General features: G+C 51.2%; 1 protein-coding gene across 7 annotated transcripts in view; it reads right to left on the minus strand.

Annotated features, from left to right (window-relative positions):
* LOC119956761 (pleckstrin homology domain-containing family G member 3-like) overlaps window positions 1–22508 on the minus strand; it is a 299355-nt gene that overhangs the window by 156673 nt on the left and 120174 nt on the right. Inside the window, exons 1-2 of one of the 7 annotated variants that reach the window (XM_038784145.1) lie at window positions 20877–21269; window positions 2356–2460 (exon numbers count right to left, since the gene is read on the minus strand). The exons of 1 other annotated variant lie outside the window; for it this stretch is intronic. In XM_038784145.1, the coding sequence (XP_038640073.1) occupies window positions 2356–2460; window positions 20877–20934 (163 nt within the window). In that variant the 5' untranslated portion in view covers window positions 20935–21269. Of the gene's footprint in view, window positions 1–2355; window positions 2461–20876; window positions 21270–22508 lie in introns of those variants that run through there. 5 more of the 7 variants (XM_038784138.1, XM_038784165.1, XM_038784216.1 and 2 more) reach the window with 5 other exon arrangements.

The raw sequence follows: 22508 nt of genomic DNA on the forward strand, positions 1-22508 counted from the left end.
ACCATGGCCGCTCCCTCCCACGAGGTATACCACGAGCCCGGTGGTGGCGGCCACCCTCAAGATCTGGGGGCAGTGGAGGCGACACAGGGGGGAAGTGGGAGGTCTGATAGGGGCACCACTAAGAGGGAACCACAGATTTGCGCCGGGAAACACAGGAGGGGAATTCCAGAGCTGGCAGAGGGCGGGTATTAGACAATTGAGGGACTTGTTTATAGAGGGGAGGTTTGCGAGCCTGGGAGAGCTGGAGGAGAAATTTGGGCTCCCCCCGGGGAACACGTTCAGGTACCTCCAAGTGAAGGCATTTGCCAGACGACAGGTAGCGGGGTTCCCCGCGCTCCCCGACAGGGGGGTGAGTGATAGGGTGCTATCAGGGGTCTGGGTCGGGGAGGGGAAGATCTCGGACATCTATAAGATTATGCAGGAGGTGGAGGAGGTACCAGTAGAGGAGCTGAAAAATAAGTGGGAGTTAGAGCTGGGGGAACAGATAGAGGACGGGACATGGGCAGACGCCCTGGAGAGGGTCAACTCGTCGTCGTCATGTGCGAGACTAAGTCTCATTCAATTTAAGGTACTGCATAGAGCCCACATGACGGGGACAAGGATGAGTTGGTTTTTCGGGGGTGAAGACAGGTGTATTAGATGTTCGGGAAGCCCTGCGAATCATGCACATATGTTTTGGGCATGTCCGGCACTGGAGGAGTTCTGGAAGGGGGTGGCAGGGACGGTGTCGAGAGTGGTGGGGTCCAGGGTCAAGCCAGGATGGGGACTTGCGATCTTCGGGGTTGGGGTGGAACCGTGGGTACAGGAGGCGAGGGAGGCTGGAATATTAGCCTTTGCGTCCTTGGTGGCTCGGAGGAGGATCCTGATTCAGTGGAGGGACGAAAGGCCTCCGAGTGTTAACACCTGGTTAAACGACATGGCAAACTTCATCCAATTGGAAAGGATCAAATTCGCCCTGAGAGGGTCGGTGCAGGGGTTTTTCAGGCGATGGCAACCCTTCCTAGACCTCTTGGATCAGAGATAGAAACTGAGGCCGTGACAGCAGCAACCCGGGAGGGGAGGGGAGGGCGGGAGGGAGGGGGGGGGAGGGGGGGGTGGGGGGGGAGGGGGGGGAGGGGGGACAAAGACGAAGGAAGTACGGTAGCGGTGGTGGCACGGGCAAGGCCTGCCCGAGGACGCTGCTAGAAATGATAAGTTGGTCTGACTGTCGGTTCGCCGGCAGGGGGTGGGGGGGACGCGCGAGTAGGGGGGGGGGGACTTTTTTCTTTTTTTTGTTAAGTAGGGGGGTTTGACTTTGTTTTGTTATAATTTAAATGTAAATGTAGGGGGGGTTAAAATGTTTGTATTTTGAAAAATTTCTTCAATAAAAATTATTTTAAAAAAAACCTAAAGAAGTGTTATAATATCAGATTGAGCGACCTCGAGATTTTCAAGCTCCCTCTATTATTCCTGATATGCAACCGGAAATCGAGGAACAAAACAGAGAAAAGCTCCATTAGCTGGGAACACTGACATCTCATCCCATCAGCTCATGTACAATCAAAACTCCGTTCAACTTGTTTTTTTCTCTTTTTTTCATATATTTAGAGTATCCAGCTATTGTCTTCCAACTGAGGGACAATTTAGCGTGGCTAATCCACCTACCCTGCAGATCTTTTTGGTCAGACCCATGCAGACAGAGGGAGAACGTGCAAACTCCACACGGACAGTGACCCGGGGCCAGGATTGAACCTGGGTCCTCGGCGCCGTGAGACAGCAATGCTCACTGCTCCGTTGTGCCGCCCAACACATTCAACTTTAACAGTAGCAAACAAATATTTTTATTCTTGAAATGGTAATTTTCCTTTGTATCTAACACCCATTGCAGCTTATTGAGCCTTTTCAAAATTGTACCTAGTTAATGAAGTGCATTTAGCTAAGAAGGTGCTACATTTATATAGCACCTTTCTTTACCTTAGATTGCCCCAAAGCACTTTTTAGCGAATGAACCTCTTTCAAAGTGTATTCGTTGTTGTAATGTAGGAAATGTGGCAGCCAAATTGTGCACAACAAGATCACACAAACATCAAGGTGACCAAAAGATCTGTTTTTAGTGCTGTTGGTCCAAGGCTGTTTTATGGCCTGGACACCTGTTTCCTGGAAAGGGGCCTTGGAACTTTTCACATTCATTCAAAAGGAGAAGTGGGGCCTCGGTTTAATATTTATCCAAAATACAGCACTTCCGACAGCACTCCTTCAGTCCTGCAGTGGTACGTCATTCTGGGTTAACTGTTCAAGTCTCTGGAATGGGGACATGAACCCATGGACTTGTTAAACATTTCCACACACAGCCCTCCAAACCTGCCATCTCCTCACCTCTAGCAGCCTGGGTTACAACTTGTTCCCGACTGGGCCGGACGTTGGTTCTGCAAAGGTCAGAGCGTGTAGGTCGAAGGTGCCGAACAATCCAATCAGCAGCAGCTGCAGAATGTGAAGAAATGTATCTTGAATTCTCTTGTCCCTCTATAGTTTATCTTGGTCTTAATTTCTACTGCGAGTTGGAGGACCCTCTACGATCAGACCCTTGAACAATGCAGGGTACCATTAACCCGGACCTTCCTGCACTGAACTCTAGTCTGCTCCGACTGAATTCCTTATCCAGCAAGATTCCACTGAGAGCAAATTAGAATAGCTTCTCTGTCTACCCGCTGGACACACTGATCAATATTACTAGTCTATCACGACTGAAAATACATCCCTTTAGTTATTAGCTTGAATCTCCTTTTTGATTCATTTAATTGGGAATTTTAGCTTTGGTTTCCATGATATGATAGCACTCTCACTTCTGAAGGTCAAGACTTCAAGAGTTGTGAGCAAATAACTCAGGCTGACACTCCAAAGGGAGTACTTACTGCACTGTCAAAGTTGCTGTCTTTTAGATAGGACGTTAACGTCTACCCTCTCAGATGAATGTTAAAGATCTAATGGTATTTTTGTAGAAAAGCAAATAAATTATCCCTGGAGTGCTGGCCAATATTTATCCCTTGACCAACATCACTAAAGCAAATCATCTGGTGCTCATCATATTGCTGTTTGTGGGCGTTTGCTCTCCGCAAATTGGCTCCCGAGTTTCCTACATTACAACAGTGACTATTCTTCAAAGGTAAACAGTCGCTTGATAATACAGAACAGGAACACTGCTCGAAAAGAAAGATGTGGAGATACCGGCGTTGGACTGGGGTGAGCACAGTAAGAAGTCTTACAACACCAGGTTAAAGTCCAACAGGTTTGTTTCAAACATGAGCTTTCGGAGCACTGCTCCTTCCTCAGGTGAAGGACACATTGATGAAGCTTTTCATCTTGCACTCATCAGAACCAATGGAAGAATCTCAGATTTTTATACTATCACAACAGTTTATACTACAGGAGAAAAAGGTGTTGATTGGTTGGCAAGTCGACTCTGGTTGGCCGAGGCATTGCATTGGAGAAAGCAATGGGGAACGAGCCATCAGTAATTCGACAAAGGTGCAAGGATTGTTTGCACAGAACGGGTCCGTGTGTATGAATGTGTATCACTTCCAGCAAACATGAATGAGCCACGTTACATGTAGCTATCAGTGCATTCAGAATTGTTCAGCAAGTGCTGCCTAATTATCAGCGCCGGCCCTAGGGTTGCTGGTGCCCCGGGCAAGCTGAACTTCGGCGCCCTTGGGGCGGGGGGGCGGGGCCTGGGAGGGGGGGGGCGGCGGGGCCTGGGAGGGGGGGAGCCTGGGGGGAGGGGGGCGGGGCCTGGGGGAGGGGGGGGTGGGGCCTGGGGGGGAGGGGGCGGGGCCTGGGGGGGAGGGGGCGGGGCCTGGGGGGGGCGGACCTGCGGGGGGGGCGGACCCGCCGGGGGGGCGGACCCGCGGGGGGGGGGGGGGTGGACCCGTGGGGGGGGGTGGACCCGCGGGGGGGGAGGACCCGCGGGGGGGGCGGACCCGCGGGGGGGGGCGGACCCGTGGGGGGGGGCGGACACGCGGGGAGGGGGTGCGGACCCGCGGGGAGGGCGGACCCGCGGGGAGGGCGGGGGGGGCGGACCCGCGGGGAGGGCGGGGGGGGCGGACCCGAGGGGAGGGCGGGGGGGGCGGGCCCGAGGGGAGGGCGGGGGGGGGGGGCGGACCCGAGGGGAGGGCGCGGGGGGCGGACCCGAGGGGAGGGCGGGGGGGGCGGACCCGAGGGGAGGGCGGGGGGGGGCGGACCCGAGGGGAGGGCGAGGGGGGGGCGGACCCGAGGGGGGGGGGGGGGTGCCGCCCTGGGGGAGGGGTGCGGTACGTTTCAGCGCCGCCGCTTCAGCGACAGGACATTTCAGCGACAGGACATTTCAGCACCAGAAAAAAAAATCATACAGCAGGAAAAACAAGACCTTGGGGAACTGCCCCTCATAAGCATCCTCCAGAAGGAACATCCCAAGTACCCAGGGACAACAGGATACTGGCCATATCATTGGACCTGCACCCCATCCAAATCCAAACCTCTCCCGTCCCAGCAGGGAAAATGTACTATCCCCATTCATATTAAGAGGAAAAGGATAATCACTCCAGCCCCAGCCAGGGGGACCCCGGGAAACTAACCCGACCAACAGAGTGCACCATGATTAGAAATAACACCCTCAAGAGAGATGAAAAGAATGAAAGGAGCGGGATGCAGTCATAATAATAGTCCTTGGGGGGAGTGATTATTGATTATTGATTATTGAAACCGCATGTGCAGATGGTAAATTGTTTTCTAACCTACACCAGATGACATGGAGTTCAACGGAGGGTTTTTCAAAACTCTCACTGACAGTTTCAGCTTTTTCTCCCCTATGTTTAAAGAGCATGGGATTTTTATCCCCATGTTTAAAGAGAAGCAAATTTTAAAAGCTTCAGACATGACATTTAAGCAGACCTTGGGGGTGAGGCTTCTGTATCTGGGTTCTGCACACCACTTAGCACACAGTAATAAAACTCCAAAAAAAGGCCAAATAACTAAGTGTTATAACTAAGTATACCTGTGTCACCACCTTTGCACTGCAGCTTTTTGGCTCCCCTGTTAATCTCGTTGCGCTTGTAAAGTGACCTGTGAATGAATGAGCGCTGGCCAGCTGAAATTTTTGGCGCTGAAACGGCAGCGCTGAAATGTTTGACGCTGAAACGTCCAGGCGCTGAAACGGCAGCGCTGAAACGTCGGCGCTGAACTGTCCCATTCCCCTGGGGGAGGGCGGCCACAGCGGGGGAGGGCGGCCACCGCGCATGCGCTGGTTGGCACCGGCCCAACTGCGCATGCGCGGGACCCGAGTCTGGCGCCCCCTAGCACATGGCGCCCCGGGCGACTGCCCGAGTTGCCGGTGCCTTGAGCCGGCCCTGCTAATTTTGGAATCAATATAACAGACATTTTGTTTTGGGTTTTGCAAGCACAGGCTGATTGTGTACAATTGGTACTCTGCATATCACAACCAAACAAAGGAACATGCTGCTTGATTTGACCTAGCCTACAGTCTACAAACTTGGCATAGCATCAGGACTCCCGCAATTCTGCAATTGGGCAGCACTTGCTGAGCAATCCCGAGCATGCTAATTGCTACACTAACAACCAATTTAAGGTAATCTAGTTGAGCTTGTACCGTGGCTCATTTATGCTTGCTAGAAGTGGCATGCAAGTACCCATTCTCCGCAAACAAAAGTTTAATGTTTAAGCCTTGTGCCTTTTGTTGAATTATCTGGGAACTTGGGGAGCCTATAGTTGCCCATCGCATTCTCCATGGCAAATCCTCAGCCAATTAGCCTCAACTTGCCAATCAATCAGTCCCCTTTTCTCATGTAGTATTAAATTGTTGTGAGCATTGGAAATTTGGCATTCTTGTGTGCCAGGTGAAAAGCTTCAACAACACTTTTCAGCAATGTTTCAACGGTATTTCACTGTTTGTAAAGCACTGACATCCCAAGGTCATTCACATAATTGGCAGAAGAGCCAGAGGGAAGATATGGAAAATCTATTCTTTTTGCACTGAGTTGCTGTAACCTGCAATTCTCTGCCTGAAAAGGTAGTGGAAGCAAATTTAATAGTAAGGCGCAGAGGAAAGTTTGATAAATATATGAAAAAGGAGAAGAGAAAATAGCGGGGCTGTGAGGAAAGAGCAAGACAGTTGAACCAATTGCACCATACATTCAAGGAATTGGCAGATGCATGATGGGCCAAAGAAGCTCTTTCTGTGCTGCAAGATTCTGATTCCCCCAAGTTAATTTTAGCTCAGTTTAGCTCAGTGGGCTAGACAACTGGTTTGTGATGCAGAACAAGGCCAGCAGCGCGGGTTCAATTCCCGTACCAGCTTACTCGAACAGGCGCCGGAATGTGGCAACTAGGGGCTTTTCACAGTAACTTCATACTTGTGACAATAAAAGATTTATTATTATTAATTAAATCAACAGAGAGGAATCTGATACTCTGAGCAAGGATCATGGAATCATACACAACAGAAGGCCATTCGGGCCATCGTTTCTGCGATGGCTCTTTTTAGTATTTCAATTCAGAGAGTGGATCTTTTGTCCTTGTTTACTTAGCTGGTGGAGGTTGTGGGTTTGGGAGGAGCTGTTAAAGAAGCTTCGAGTAGTTTGTAGAAAGGACACACCGCAGTGTCTGAACTCTCAGAAAGCGTCTTTATTGCAAGGTGCTGCTGTTTCTCCCAACCCTTTTCTGCCGCCCACACTCAGTTCCCTGAGCGATACTGTCTGCTATGTAAGCTGGTACAACTTTCCTCCAATGGCCCACACCCAGCCAGGGAGAGAGGCCTTCACTCTGCTCCACACACATTTCCCCCAATCCTTGCCTCTCCCATTACAGAGTAGCTTCCTAAATTAGCACTTTGAACTGCATAGCTGCTGCTCACTGAGGTGTAATAGAGTGGGGCCAACTCCATCAGCCTGAGCTCAGGTGCACGAGGTTGGCAGATTATTAACCTGGACCGGAGCCCTTTTGGCTGCACTCCATGAAACATGGGTCCAAAGAAATCGGAGCGAGAAAGTTCCATTCATTAAACACCAAACATAAAGCCCTGCAAGTCACATGTTAAATATCTTCCATGTACATCCCACTCACTCGCTCATGATCTGAAGTAACTTCCCTTTCTTGCTGCACCTTACTTAGTAGCTGGTCACATATTCCTGTTCCTCCTGCCCCCAACCGCCCAAATCCTCGACTGGTGTAAAAGGTCCTTTAATTGCACAGGTTATGACATAATATACATCCAGGTATATGATGGAGTGCAGACAGGCAGTGATTGACACACAGAATAACAAGTGAGCACACAGAACACAGCAGCCAATCACCAGACAGGACACGACCACTATAAAGCCAGAGGGCACTAGTTTTCCCTCTCTCTCGGGATCCAGTCTCTGAGACAGTCAGAACTCGTGAGCACTAGCCAGTGCAAACGCCATGTGGCAGTCAGTTAATCTGGTCAGGTTAGCCTCAGGTCTCCAGTCAAGTCAGCATAGTGTCAACCCACAGTTGAACATGTAAAATAATTAGATGTTAAATAAAATCGTGTTGCATCTCATCAAGTGTTGGAAGCCTGTCTCTCTCTACACTGCATCAAACGCAGTCCACATAGACCCAGCCTACCCAACACATCAGGTTATAGATACAGAATAACTCTCCCTCTACACTGTCTCCATCAAACACTCTCAGGACAGGTACAGTATGGACTTAAATACAGAGTAAAGCTCCTTCTACACTGTCCCCATTAAATGCTCCCAGGACAGGTACAGCACGGGGTTAAATACAGAGTAAAACTCCCTCTACACTGTCCTGTCAAACAAAAATAGATTATCTGGTCATTATCATGCTGCTGTTTGTGGGACCTTGTGCACAAATTAACTGCTGCATTTCCTACATTACAAGTGGCTACATTTCAAAAGTACTTCATTGGCTGTAAAATGCTTTGAGGCATCCAGTGGTTTTGAAAGGCATTATATAAATGCACAACATCGGGCAGCACGATGGCGCAGTGGGTTAGCCCTGATGCCTCACAGCGCCACAGTCCCAGGTTCGATCCCGGCTCTGGGTCACTGTCCGTGTGGAGTTTGCACATTCTCCCCGTGTTTGCGTGGGTTTCTCCCCCACAACCCAAAAGATATGCAGGCTAGGTGGATTGGACTCGCTAAATTGTCCCTTAATTGGAAAAAAAATGAATTAGGTACTCTACATTTATTAAAAATAAATAAATAAATGCATATCTTTCTTTCTTACTTCTGTTGTCAAGAATTTAGTCATCTGTCCTAAGATTGCCATATGTGGCTTCTGAACATCAATCGTTGCCTGAATGTACTCCTTCGAAGCAAGTTGGGAAACTGGGTGGTGTTAAAGATGCTATATAAAAGCAAGTTTTTGTGTATAAGCTGACCGAGAGAGGGAGAAAAACAAAGAGACACCAACTGCGCCCATAGAAACACACACCTGGGTGTTTACTGGAAATAACACAGGCAACACAGTTGATGTGAACAGATTGAGGACAAATGCCTTCCTTTTGCTCAGCCCTATTTCCAAACTTCGCTTCTCCGTGTGGATAAGACGCCCAATGATCCACATACAGGGTGATTTTAACTTGAGTTGGTGGGCTGTTAAATTCACACAAACTCATGCCTAGCCGAGGAGCTGACACTTTCTGATTTTCACCCACGATCCTTTCTTTTTTTTAAAATGAATTTAGAGTACCCAATTTTTTTTTTCCCAATGAAGGGACAATTTATCGTGGCCAATCCACCGACCCTGCACATCTTTGGGTTGTGGGGGTGAGACAGCAAACAGCAAGGAAGAGGATCAAGTCCTGGAAGGGTCCTGAAATACTGAAGCCTGAAAAATATTGAAACTTCGCAATATTTTTACAACAATCACAGGCTAAAAGTAGTTAGCGCTGTTGCTTTACAGCGCCAGGTTCCCAGGTTCGATTCCCGCTTGGGTCACTGCCTGTGCGTAGTTTGCACTTCATCCCCGTGTCTGCGTGGGTTTCCTCCGGGCGCTCCAGTTTCCTCCCGCAGGCCCCAAAGATGTGCTGTTCGGTGAATTGGACATTCTGAATCCTCCCTCCGTGTACCCGAACAGACGCCGGAATGTGGCGACTCAGGGCTTTTCACAGTAACCTCATTGCAGTGGGCAGGGCAGCACAGTAGCATTGTGGATAGCATAATGGCTTCACAGCTCCAGGGTCCCAGGTTCGATTCCGGCTTGGGTCACTGTCTGTGCGGAGTCTGCACATCCTCCCCGTGTGTGCGTGGGTTTCCTCCGGGTGCACCGGTTTCCTCCCACAGTCCAAAGATGTGCAGGTTAGGTGGATTGGCCATGATAAATTGCCCTTAGTGTCCAAAATTGCCCTTAGCGTTGGGTGGGGTTACTGGGTTATTGGGATAGGGGGAGATGTTGACCTTGGGTAGGGTGCTCTTTCCAAGAGTCGGTGCAGACTCGATGGGTCGAATGGCCTCCTTCTGCACTGTAAATTCTATCTATGACAGTGTTAATGTAAGCTGACTTGTGACAATAAAGATTATTGTTATTATTACCCATGAAGATCTCTGATTACCAGTCAAACCACATAGCCACTGTATTAGTTGCCCAGTGCCTGTTCACTATGCAAGATGGCAGCTGGATCAGTTTACTATTTGCCTTCGTTCTTTACCTAACCCTGGCTGTGAAATGATTAATGGCGACTCGGTATTTGTTGTCAGCAGCTGTTATTTCTGAGCTTGAGGGAAGTGTCTAATTGCTTGGTGAGAAGGAAGAGTGAACATGGAACCCCCCAAAAACCCAGCAGCTTCTCATACAACACTCTCAAGCCCCCGAGAACAGCTACAGGCACTATCCCCACCCCCAGCCCATCACTTCCATCCCCAAACTCCTCAGCATGGATTAAGTTACAGACTGAAAGGATGTTTCTACAAAGCTGACTGGAGATATCTGGGGTCACTGCATGGAAACATCATATAGAAATAAATAGCACATAATCTGCAGGACTCTCCATTGGCGGCATCCTCCGTTCCGCTGCACCCATGCCCATGCATTTCCAGACGACGTGTGGTGGCCCACAGTGGGAAACCCCATTGGCCGGCTGTGGAACAGAGAGTCCTGCTGCCGGTGGGGGCGCACCACGGAAGAAAACAAGGCTGGCAGCACAGAGAATCCCACCCAATGCCTCTCAAAATCTCAGGATGTCCCAAAGCACGCTACAGCCAATGAAACACTTCTGATGTTGTGGCACAGTGGTCAGCACTCCTGCCTCACAGCGCCAGGGACCCGGGTTTAATTCCGGCCTTGGGTTACTGTCTGTGTGGAGTTTGCACGTTCTCCCCGTGTCTGCGTGGGTTTCCTCCGGGTGCTCCAGTTTTTAATAATAATCTTTATTAGTGTCACAAGTAGGCTTATATTAACACTGCAATGAGGTTACTGTGTATGGCCCCTAGTCGCCACACTCCGGCGCCTGTTTGGGTACACAGAGGGAGATTTCAGAATATCCAATTCACATAACAAACATGGCTTTTGGGACTTGTGGGAGGAAACTAGAGCGGCCGGAGGAAACCCACGCAGACACGGGGAGAAGTTTCAGACTCCGCACAGACAGTGACCAAATCCGGGAATCAATCCTGGGACCCTGGCACCATGAAGCAACAGAGCTAACCACTGTGCCACCGTGTTTCCTCCCACAGTCCAAAGATGTGCGGGTTAGGATGGCTCGCCGTGCTAAATTGCCCCTTCGTGTTATGGGGATAGCGCATAACTGGTGGGAGCTCTTTCAGAGGGTCAGTGCAGACTCGATGGGCTGAATGGCATCCCTATACACTGCAGGGATTCTATAGTTCTATGTAGTCATAACTGCAATGCAGGAAAGGTACATGCCAATGTGTGCACAGCGAGCTCCCAAACATCCCAATGTGATGATCATTTGTTTTTGTGCTGTTGCGTGAGGATCAATATGGGTCAGTGCACCTGAGACAAATCCACCACTCTTCCTCGAAATGGTCTGTGGCGTCTTTTGCATTAAAAAGAGAGAGAGCAGATGGAAGAGGCCTCGATTTAATGCCTCATCCGAAAGATGGCACCCGACAGTGCTGCACTCCCTCAGGTACCACACTGGAAGGTTAACCAGGTTTTTTGGGCTTAACTTTCCATAGAATCCCTACAGTGCAAAATGAGGCCATTCAGCCCATCAAGTCTGCACCAACGCTTTGATAGAGTACCCATCTAAACCAACTCCCACAAGTGCCTATCCGCGTACATCCATAACCCCACCTAGCCTGTGCTTCAAGGGGCAATTTTAGCATGGCCAATCCACCTAATCTGCACACCTTTGGATTGTGAGGCTTGATCTGATAAGCTTCAGACACAGGTGAGTGTGCTCCCCACTGAGCCATTGCTGACATTAGCTCCAAACTTGGATGATCAGCCTGTTCCCATGGGGCTGGGAGCATTCAGTTGAATGTCCAGCAGCTGACCCACCAATGCTCACTTAACCATGACTCGGGCGGGTGGCGCACCTCTGGGTCAGGTGATCATGCATTCAGGCCCCACTGCAAAGTCATAATCCAGGCTGGTGTTCCCAGTCATCTTCCTCTCCATCATTTAGAAAAAACAGTTTCAACAGTGTGAGCCCTTGTTCAACATGCAAATCGGGCATGACTCATTAACTGCAGCGCGGTAGCATTGTGGATAGCACAATCGCTTCACAGCTCCAGGGTCCCAGGTTCGATTCCGGCTTGGGTCACTGTCTGTGCGGAGTCTGCACATCCTCCCCGTGTGTGCGTGGGTTTCCTCCGGGTGCTCCGGTTTCCTCCCACCATCCAAAGATGTGCAGGTTAGGTGGATTGGCCATGCTAAATTGCCCTTAGTGTCCAAAATTGCCCTTAGTGTTGGGTGGGGTTACTGGGTTATGGGGATAGGGTAGAGGTGTTGACCTTGGGTAGGATGCTCTTTCCAAGAGCCGGTGCAGACTCGATGGGTCGAATGACCTCCTTCTGCACTGTACATTCTATTTATGTAACTGCAACCCAAAAGGGAACTGGCTGGAAGACCGGATGACAAGAGGTTTGGTTTTAAACCGTGCCTTCTTGACCACATGAATTTACGTTCACGTTGCCGTGCCATTCACTATCCAGCAAACCCACATAGGATCAAACACAATCTTTTTTTTAAATTTCCAATTAAGGGATAATTTAGTGTGGCCAATCCACCTACCCTGCACATCTTTGGGTTGTGGGGGGTGAGACCCACGCAGACACAGGGAGAATGCTCTAACTCCACAGTGACCTCTGGGACCGGGATTGAACCCGGGTCCCCGGCGTCATGAGGCAGCAGAGATAACCACTGCGCCACCGTGCCGCCCTCAAACACAATCTCAAACCAGTTTGTGTATAGAAAGCCTCTGAACTCTGTATCTCTCCCAAGAGCTGCCTCAGCCATTTCTCATCCTTAGCTCAGAATTACTCCTGATGCCTGCTCCAACTGTTGTTTCTTCACCAGGTATTTAAGACCCCTGGTGTCTATTATCCTGCCTGATTGTGCAAAGATTTCCTTTCAAAGGTGTAAGCTTTGCCGCACTCCCAAATTGAGCTCATTATTCAGGTGGACGCTCCTGCGCATTACTGAGTAAGTGCTGAATTGATCGGAGAAGATGTTAAACAGAGGTCCACTCTTCCTCCTCCCACACCCGTCGCCCATACGCCCACACTTCCCACCAGGTGGACTCATGGGATCACATGGCACATTTTGAGAAGAGGAGAGTGTCCTGGCTCTAACCGAACATCACCCAGATTGTCTGGCCATCAAAGCATCACAGTTTGTATGAAAACTGGCTGCTACATTTTCCATATTACAGCATTGCTACCCTTCAAAAGTAATTCAGCTTATGACGCCACGAGGGTGTGAAGGGCACTCTTCAAATGCAAGTCATGGTCATGTAGTCAATGGATTGATAAATCAGAGGCCCTGGCTAATGCTCTGGTGACACCATTGAATCCAAATTCAATCAATTTTATTTTAAAATTTGAAATTGTAAAGTAGCCTAGGTAATGGTGACTGTGAAACTACCACTAGTTGTCATAAAAACCCATCTGGTTCACTAATGTCCTTCAGGGAAGGAAATCTGCCATCCTTACCTGGTCTGGCCTACACGTGGGACGGAATTCTCCGACCCCCCCCCCCGCAGGGTCGGGGAATCGCCCGGGGCCGGTGTAAATCCCGCCCCCGCAGTGGCCGGAATTCTCCGCCACCCGAGAATCGGCGGGAGCGGGAATCACGCCCCGCCGATCGGCGTGTCCCCCGCGCCGATTGGCGGGCCCCTTGCGGCGATTCTCTGGCCCACGATGGGCCGAAGTCCCACCGCTGACAGGCCAATCCTGCCGATGTGGTTGAAATCACCTCTGAGCCGGCGGGATTGCCGGCGCGAGTGGGCCCCCGGGGTCCTGTAGGGGCGATCAGACCCCGGGGAGTGCCCCCACGGTGGCCTGGCCCGCGATCTGGGCCCACCGATCGGCCGGCGGGCCAGTGCTGTGGGGGCACTCTTTTTCTTCCGTCGCCGCCACGTCCTCCACCATGGCGGAGGCGGAAGAGACCCCCTCCACCGCGCATGCGCCGGTGGTGACGTCAGCGGCCGCCGCATGCGCGGACCGGCGGAGGCCTTTCGGCCAGCTCCGACGCCGGGTGGCGTAACGCCAAAGGCCTTTGGCGCCAGTTTTGCCGCCATCGGCGGAGCGGGAGCCACTCCGGCGCGGGCCTAGCCCCTAAAGGTGCAGAGAATTCCGCACCTTTGGGGAGTCCCGCGCCGGAATGGTTGGCGCCACTCCGCTATGCCGGCACCCCCCGCCCCGCCAGGTAGGGGAGAATTTCGCCCGTGACTCCAGATCCACAAAATGTGGTCGCTTCTCAACCGCTTCCTGAAGTGGCCCGGCAAGCCACTCAGCTCAAGGGAAATTAGGGTTGGTTAACAAATTATGGCATTGCCAGCGACGCCCACATCCATGAAAGAATGTTTTAAAAAGAAGCTGCAAGCAACTGCAAGGCAACAAGGAAGCTCCTTTCTCCATTTCGGAAGAGATAAGAAACTGGAAGCAGAGTCCATTGCTGCCTGAGGAGTGGGAAGGAGAGGCATGTTTTTTCCTCACAGCCTGGGAGCAGTGCAGCGTAAGCCCATGAGGCTCCTTCGCCTGTGATTTACACAGCATGGGGTTGCATGCCCTGTCAGGCCAGCCTTGACCTCTGAGCCTCTGGAGGAAACAGATGGGGCAGGCTCCTCTCACGGGCTGAGTAAACAAACCTAACCGCCAGACCCCAGCGAGCTTTGTGTTCAAAAGGAAAAGCAAGCCAGCCACTCCTGCCCAGTGATATGGGTGAGCGAGCATGGGGTTGAAGGTTAAGCAGTTGACAGGGTCAAGCCTGTCGAGTTCTGCTCCTTTGGATTGAAGCCCGTTGCCTGGATGTGTCGACTTTGGCTTCACACGGAACAAAAGCGCAGTCGCACTCCGACTTCACAATACAGACATCGACAATGGTGGGGAGGGGTTTGGGAATAAAAAACCTTCGCCTTGCTAGATGTCCCAATAAGCATTTCACAGCTGAGCAAGTGTAGTCAGGTGCTGCCATGCAGTAAACACTGCAGCCAATTTGTGTAGAGCAGCTCTCACAAACAATAATCTGATAATGAGCAGATAATCGGTTTTTTAACAATGTTGGTTTGAGGAATGGACATTCACTACACTTTGCTCTCGATACAGGTCGCAAGATGTCTACGTCCAAGAGGCCTGTTTCATACCACGTCGGAAAGACAGCCCCAGTCCCACCAGCAGTGAAGCATAGAATCATACAATGTATAGTGCAGAAGGAGGCCATTCGGCCCATTGAGTTTGCACCGACGCTTGGAAAGAGCACCCACCTAAGCCCACACCTCCACCCTATCCCCATAACCCAGTAACCCCACTCAACCTTTTTGGACACTAAGGGCAATTTAGCTCGGCCAATCCACCTAACCTGCACGTCTTTGGACTGTGGGAGGAAACCAGAGCACCCAGAGGAAGCCCACGCACACACGGGGAGAACGTGCAGACACCGCACAGACAGTGACCCAAGCCGGGAATCGAACCTGGGACCCTGGAGCTGTGAAGCAGCAGGGCTACCCACTGTGTTACCGTGCTGCACTGGAATGTTGGTCTATATTTTGGGCTACAATCTCTGGAGTGCAGTGTCAACCCACCTGTGTTACCCAGTGAGTCATGGCCGATTGTGATGAATGGTTACTGTACCCTTAACACCATGCAGGTGATGCCCCTTTAAGACCGGGTTTGGAACCCTGGGGGACTCCGCCTCCAGCCCCGCCCACCAGGGAGCCGTATATAAGGTGACACTCTGTCGGTGGCACTCAGTAAGCACACGCTCGGTAACTGGTTAGTTCTCTGCTTATTAAAGCGTTCATTTACCATTCCACACTCTTGTGTCGTTATTGAGGATACTACAATTTAATAAGCAGATTACATTAGGATGGACACCGGTCTCAAGCCAGAAAGGCTCAACCTGGAAGCACGGCCACTGGAGGCCAAAGAAATTTTTAAGTACTGGCTCCGCTGCTTCGAAGCCAACCTGGAATCCTCGGAAACTCCCGTCCTAGGGCCTCGCAAGCTGCGCTACTCCACGCCCGGGTGAGCCATAGAATCTCCGCCATAATCGAGAAGGCGACCACTTACGACGAGGCGGTCGAGATCCTGCGGAAGTGTTTCGTCAAACCCATAAATTAGGTATATGCACGGCACCTGCTCTCTACCTGCCAGCAGTGCTCAGGAGAAACTCTAGAAGGGTACGTGGAAAAGTTACAGCGCTCGCCAGGAACTGCAACCATCAGAACGTGACGGCGGAAGTCCACATGAACCTGAACATCCGAGACGCGTCTGTGTCCGGCATCCATTCCACCTATATCAGGCAGCGACTCCTTGAAAATGGAGCTAAACACCTTCAGGACACGGTAACGCTCGCCACCTCACTGGAATTGGCCCGCCACAACCTAGGCACGTACCCCGCGGACCCTGCGAGCCCCCCTCGGACTTCCCCAGACTCAGCCACGCTACGGGCCTGCGCCATGCGGCGACCCGCCCAGACCGGGGGCACACCGTGTTATTTCTGTGGGCAGGGCCAGCACCCACGTCCACACTGCCCAGCCCGCTGCGCCATCTGCAGCGACTGCGGGAAAAAGGGGCATTTCGCGAGGGTCTGCCTGGCCAGGCCCAAGGTCCAGAAACAAAAAGATCACCAGGCCCGAAAATCAACACTACTTTTCTTTGAGAAAGGAAGGTTTCTCTTCAGACACACCGTGATCGGTCACCCTGCAATCCCGTTGATTGGAGCCGTGGAAAATAATTAATGAGTCAAGACTGAATGGAAACTTGGTTATATGCAGGGAGCTGAGTGAACCTTTGGGAGAAAAAGAGAGAGACATACAATTGAAATAGATGGGGGTTTTCTTTTTTTTTTAAATAAAACACTTGGCAGTATTTACAAAACTAAATATTGGAAGTTACTGACCTTGAAGGCAGCGTAGGTTAATAACTAAATTGGACTCTTCTGGAAATGTTCACTTACAAAGAGCACTTATATTACAGCAAAACATCCAAAGGTGCTTCCCAGGGCCTTTATGAGACAAAAATGTATCCTGGACCAAAGGGACATTCGGACAAAGAGGTAGGTTTTATGCAGAGCATAATGAGATGCAGAGGTTTAGGGGGAACTTCGAACTTGGAACATTGACAGCTGAAGGTACAACCACCAGTAGTAGGGCAAAGGAAGCCAGTGATGTACACGTCCACAATTGGAGGAGCACAGAGATCTCAGGTAGTTGTAGGCCTGGGGAAGATTATAATGATAAGGAGGGACAAGGCCACACATGACATCAGAGACGTCACAGGTAGAAGTAGAGACAAGTGTAACGTAAATTGGCAGTGTACCAACTGTGCTTAAAAAAAATAATCAAAGATGCTCTGCCATTTGTATGCAGGTTATATTGTAAATGAATGACTTCCGGTGACGGGGGTGTCCTGAGCGGACACACAAAAGGTGACTCTCCTCGTAAGAATTCAAAATTAGGCACTTTTAGTTAAAAATAGCCCGCCAGAACTGGGAAGAAAGCATCTCTCACCCTCTCCAATCAAAATACCTGAGCAGCTCCAGAGGCCAAAGAGGCAAGAAGCAACAGAAGCCAGGAGAGTCGAACGGGACGGCGGAGCCACGAGGCAAAGAAACTCCGGCCACACCAAAATGAGAGATACCAACAAGCCGCACATGGAGCTGCTCCTCGTCGGAGGACGGATGGAAGAGGTTCCTCACCAGGGAGCTAAGGGAGCTCAAAGTAGACATAAAGGCAATGGTCAAGGTAGTGGCCACGGAAGCACTGGCTGCCATGCAAGTGTCCCTGACAAGGCCGAGAGGTAACTAGAGGCCGAGGCAAAACCATTAAGGAGCTGGAAAAGGCCTCAACAGACCAGAGAGACTGGATCGTCGCCCTGGTGACAGAGATAATAAGGTTGGTGGCGACACAGGTGAGCCCAAAGGAGAATATAGAAAACCTGGAGAACCGGTCACAGCACCAGAACCTAAGGATAGTGGGCCTGCTGGAAGGAACCAAAGGTTTTGCACGTGCAGTGTCCTAACAACATCCCCAATCAGCCCCCGCCCCCATGTCTCAACCAATTTCCCTAATGAATCCTCCATGCCCCAACAATCTGCCGAATTAGTCGTGCAATATCCCAATCAGCCCATGTCCCAACTACCCTCCAATGATTAGCCCTCATATCCCAACTACCCTCCCCCAATCAGGCCCCATGTCCCAGCTACCCTCCCCCAATCAGGCCCCATGTCCCAGCTACCCTCCCCCAATCAGGCCCCATGTCCCAGCCGCCCTCCCCAATCAACCCCCATATCCCAGTTATCCTTCCCCGATCAGCCCCCATATCCCAACTACCCTCCACAATCACGCCCCATGTCCCAGCTACCCTCCCCCGATCAGGCCCCATGTCCCAGCCGCCCTCCCCGATCAGCCCCCATATCCCAGTTATCCTTCCCCGATCAGCCCCCATATTCCACCTACCCTCTCCCAATCAGGCCCCATGTCCCAGCCACCCTCTCCCAATCAGGCCCCATGTCCCAGCCACCTTCCCCCGATCAGGCCCCATGTCCCAGCCACCCTTCCCCCGATCAGCCCCCATATTCCACCTACCCTCTCACAATCAGGCCCCATGTCCCAGCCACCCTCTCTCAATCAGGCCGCATGTCCCAGCCGCCCTCAACGATCAGCCCCCATATTCCAGCTATCCTTCCCCGATCAGCCCCCATATTTCACCTACCCTCTCCCAATCAGGCCCCATGTCCCAGCCACCCTCCCCCGATCAGTACCCATGTCCCAGCCACCCTCTCCCGATCAGTCCCCATGTCCAAGCTACTGTCCCCTGATCAGCCCCCGTGTCCCAGCTATCCTTCCCTGATCAACCCCCATATTCCACCTACCCTCTCACAATCAGGCCCCATGTCCCAGCCACCCTCCCCCGATCAGTCCCCATGTCCAGGCCGCCCTCCCCCGATCAGCCCCCATATCCCAGCTATCCTTCCCCGATCAGCCCCTATATTCCACCTACCCTCTCTCAATCAGGCCGCATGTCCCAGCCACTCTCCCCCGATCAGTCCCCATGTCCCAGCCGCGCTCCCCCGATCAGCCCCCATATCCCAGCTATCCTTCCCCGATCAGCCCCCATATTCCACCTACCCTCTCTCAATCAGGCCCCATGTCCCAGCCACTCTCCCCCGATCAGGCCCCATGTCCCAGCCGCCCTACCCCGATCAGCCCCCATATCCCAGCTACCCTTCCCCGATCAGCCCCCATATTCCACCTACCCTCTCTCAATCAGGCCCCATGTCCCAGCCACCCTCCCCCGATCAGTCCCCATGTCCCAGCAGCCCTCCCCCGATCAGTCCCCATGTCCCAGCCACCCTCCCCGATCAGTCCCCATGTCCAAGCTACTCTCCCTGCTCAGCCCCCGGTGTCCAGCTAATTCCCCAGTCAGCCCCCATGTCCCAGCTACCCTCCCGCAATCAGTCCCCATGTCCCAGTTTAACTCCCCAATCAGTCCACGTGCACAGCTAACTCGCCATTCAGCCCATCCCATGACCTAACCAGTGTTCTGCCCTGAACAAACCCTACCAATAATAGATTGACTGCTCTGTCATCTCATTCTCTGTTTTAGGAGACCTCCCTGTGTGCAAAGTATGGGTCTCTTTTCCAAGTTACCTGCATTTCAAAAGTAATTCATAGCTTGAAGATGTTTTGGACATGCAGGGAATGGGAAAGGCACTCTGTAACCTTTTAGATAAACCCAGGGAGGGATTCTTCCCACCACGGCGACCGGAGAATCGGCGCAACGGCACCGGCGCGTCGGTCAGGGGCCACTCAACGCCCCCCCCCCCCACCCCCCCCCCCACCCCACCCCCCCCCCCCCGAATTATCCACATTCGACGGGCCGAATGCCTGCCAAGTCCCACCGGTGTCATTTGCTTGGTAGCCTACCCCAGTGGGACCTCGCGTTCAGCTGTGGGTCCGTCCTGGTGTGGGTGAGGGGAGATCCGACTCCGTGGGGGGGGCTTCCATAGTGGCCAGGCCCGCCGATCAGGGCCTACTGACGGTGGGCAGGCTTATACCGGGTGTGGGGGAGGGGCCTATGTTCCTTCGCGCTAGTCCCATGTAGGGCTCTGCCATGTTGCGGGTGACGGCGCGGAGAAGGCAACCCACGCGCCGGCGCCCGTTTATCGGCAGCTGGAGCTGCGTGAAAGCGCTCCAGTGCTGTGCTGGCCCCTGTGCGGTGCAGGATCGTTGCTCCGAGGGGCCAGATGATGCTGTGTAAAACGCTCGGCGTTTACGAAGGCATCAACACTTAGCCCCATTATGGCAGAATCCTGCCCTAGTATTTCTAGTAATCCCATTGCCAACTGCTGAATAGCTAAGTCACAATATCGCTTGTTAATTTTTATCAATATAACCTTTTGTCTACTGTCATCATTTATGATGGTAATTGCTCATGACTCTTATGTAATCCCATACCAGTATCTCATATGTCTATAGTTCCATGCAAACTACTTGTTAATTAATATAAATCCCTAAATTACCATTAAGCATAATGTATCATTCTATGGCACCTGGCTACTCCATCTTGTATCCTAACAAGGATGTTTGGATTCAAAAAGCCTCAAGCCTATAAAATGGGGAAATCCCTGCCTGACGAGCATTCAGTACCAATGCACATCTCACATGATTACTACTAGTCAAGAATTATACATTTAACATCATTTGGAAGTGAAGTGATAATAAGTTTTTAAGCATATCTTCACCCCCACACACAGTTTGTTTACCCCTTTGAGGCAGAGTGGGAAAGTGGGGGAAGAATTCATGAGCTGATTATCAAGCCGGGTGAACTGCTTTATGAATGCTCCTTCCGTAGCCAATAGTTTCTGGAGCTGGGACTCAAACCCTTCTGGTGCAGGGTTAGGGGCACCACCCATTGTGCCACAAGACTCCCTAGTGATATTAATGAGACAAATAAAGTGGAGTAAATGAATCCAATGGGATTAGACAGGGATTTACTGTTGCTGAATATATAAGCACCATCACGGTACTCAATTCTCCCACTCTGTCTGTTAGCTTACAGGAGCCCGTTTAACCCCTTATCCAGAAAGCACAAACTATGCAACTATACATTAGATTGACCAGATGCAGATGCAAGTAAAACAAAAATTATCATTGACTTACATCCCCCATATTAGCTCCCTGAGCACTTCACGGCCTTCACACTGAGGCTTCAGTCTACTCTACTCACCGTGTGCTGCATTAAGTCTGGGTTTGCTAGAGAGCCGAGTCCCATTTATATTGTCCATCGACAGCTGAAGGTCCCGGCACCATGAAGATATTGGAGAGTAGTTTTAGTGGTCGTGCGTGGTGCCTATAAACCACCGTTACTAACCTCATATTGCACTCATACAAACAAGAAAAAAAAGAAGAAACTAGTCTCAGGGCCGGAGAGGGTTAACAGTCTTGATAAACCTTCTTGGCACAACCGACAGTTACAAGAATGGACCAATAGCATGTTTTTCTAGTCGCCACAGGGTACGGACTATCCTGAACTGAACCGTCTCCTCCTCAGTCACCATGGCGACTAGATATTTGTGTTCCTCGAGGCCTATCGTTTCCTCTCTGCCCTGTAAGGAGCTCCGCTGATAGATGAACTCCTACTCCTCGTGCACTCAGTATCAGGAGGAAAGGGAGTGAAGTGTTCCACATACAACTGCCAACAGATGACTCTATGAGGGAATGCAAGCAAGCGGCACTCTTGCTAATTGCATTTTCTTGGACCGCTGAGGTGGAAGACAGCCGAAGATTTTCTCTTCCACCTCAAGCTGCAACATTGTTCACCCCAGACTCTATAAAGGCCACAGGATAAGGTCCAATCTCCTGAGGAATCAGCTGGTGGGGAGGGAGGGAGAGGTGGTGTCTTTTCTTTACAGGACTTCATCAGTAATTGGCTGGTTAATATTAATCATTGCACGACGTAGACCAGCTGGTCCCATACGCAATAGCCGATCTCAGTTGAGGTAGCAGTATGGTGACTGCCCTCTGAGCTCGGGAAGAGACAAGAGGGCCAGTTAAATGGGGTCAGGATCAAGGTCCTACGGTGTCGATTCACATGCAGCCCTTTCCAGCAGCAGTCACTGGACAGTGATCAAGAGCATTGCCCTGCCTGATATTGGGGCCACACTCTTTATTGCACTCAATTATTTATTTCTTTATTTACTTTTAAATTTTAGAGTGCCCAAATCATGTTTTCAAATTAAGGGGCAATTTAGCCTGGCCAATCCAGCTACCCTGCACATCTTTGAGTTGTTGGGGTGAAACCCACGCAGACACGGGGAGAATGTGTAAACTCCACACGGGCAGTGACCCAGAGCCGGGATCGAACCTGGGACCTCGGTGTCATGAGACAGCAGTGCTAACCACTGCGCCACTGTGCTGCCTGTTGCACTCAATTATTTTATTTTTTTTATTTTTTTTTAAATTTAGATTAGCCAATTATTTTTCTAATTAAGGGGCAATTTAGTGTGGCCAATCCACCTACTCTGCACATTTTTGGGTTGTGGGGGCGAAACCCATGCAGACACGGGAGAATGTGCAAACTCCACACGGACAGTGACCCAGAGCCGGGATCGAACCTGGGACCTCAGCGCCGTGAGGCGGTTGTGCTAACCACTAGGCCACCGTGCTGCCCTTGTTGCACTCAATTATAACATCCACTCTCCTCGACAGCTTCTGCAATGATCAAATAACCCAGCGTAGATCAGGCAGGGTACCCAGGACCTCCCGGCCACTGTACCTCAGTGCCACACTGAAAAGCACATTATCAGATATTACCTATCATTGGGTAGCTTAAGGAAGAGTCATTGCTGTATCTGACATC

Source organism: Scyliorhinus canicula, chromosome 2 (assembly GCF_902713615.1).
Source record: "Scyliorhinus canicula chromosome 2, sScyCan1.1, whole genome shotgun sequence".
Taxonomy (NCBI): Eukaryota; Metazoa; Chordata; class Chondrichthyes; order Carcharhiniformes; family Scyliorhinidae; genus Scyliorhinus; species Scyliorhinus canicula.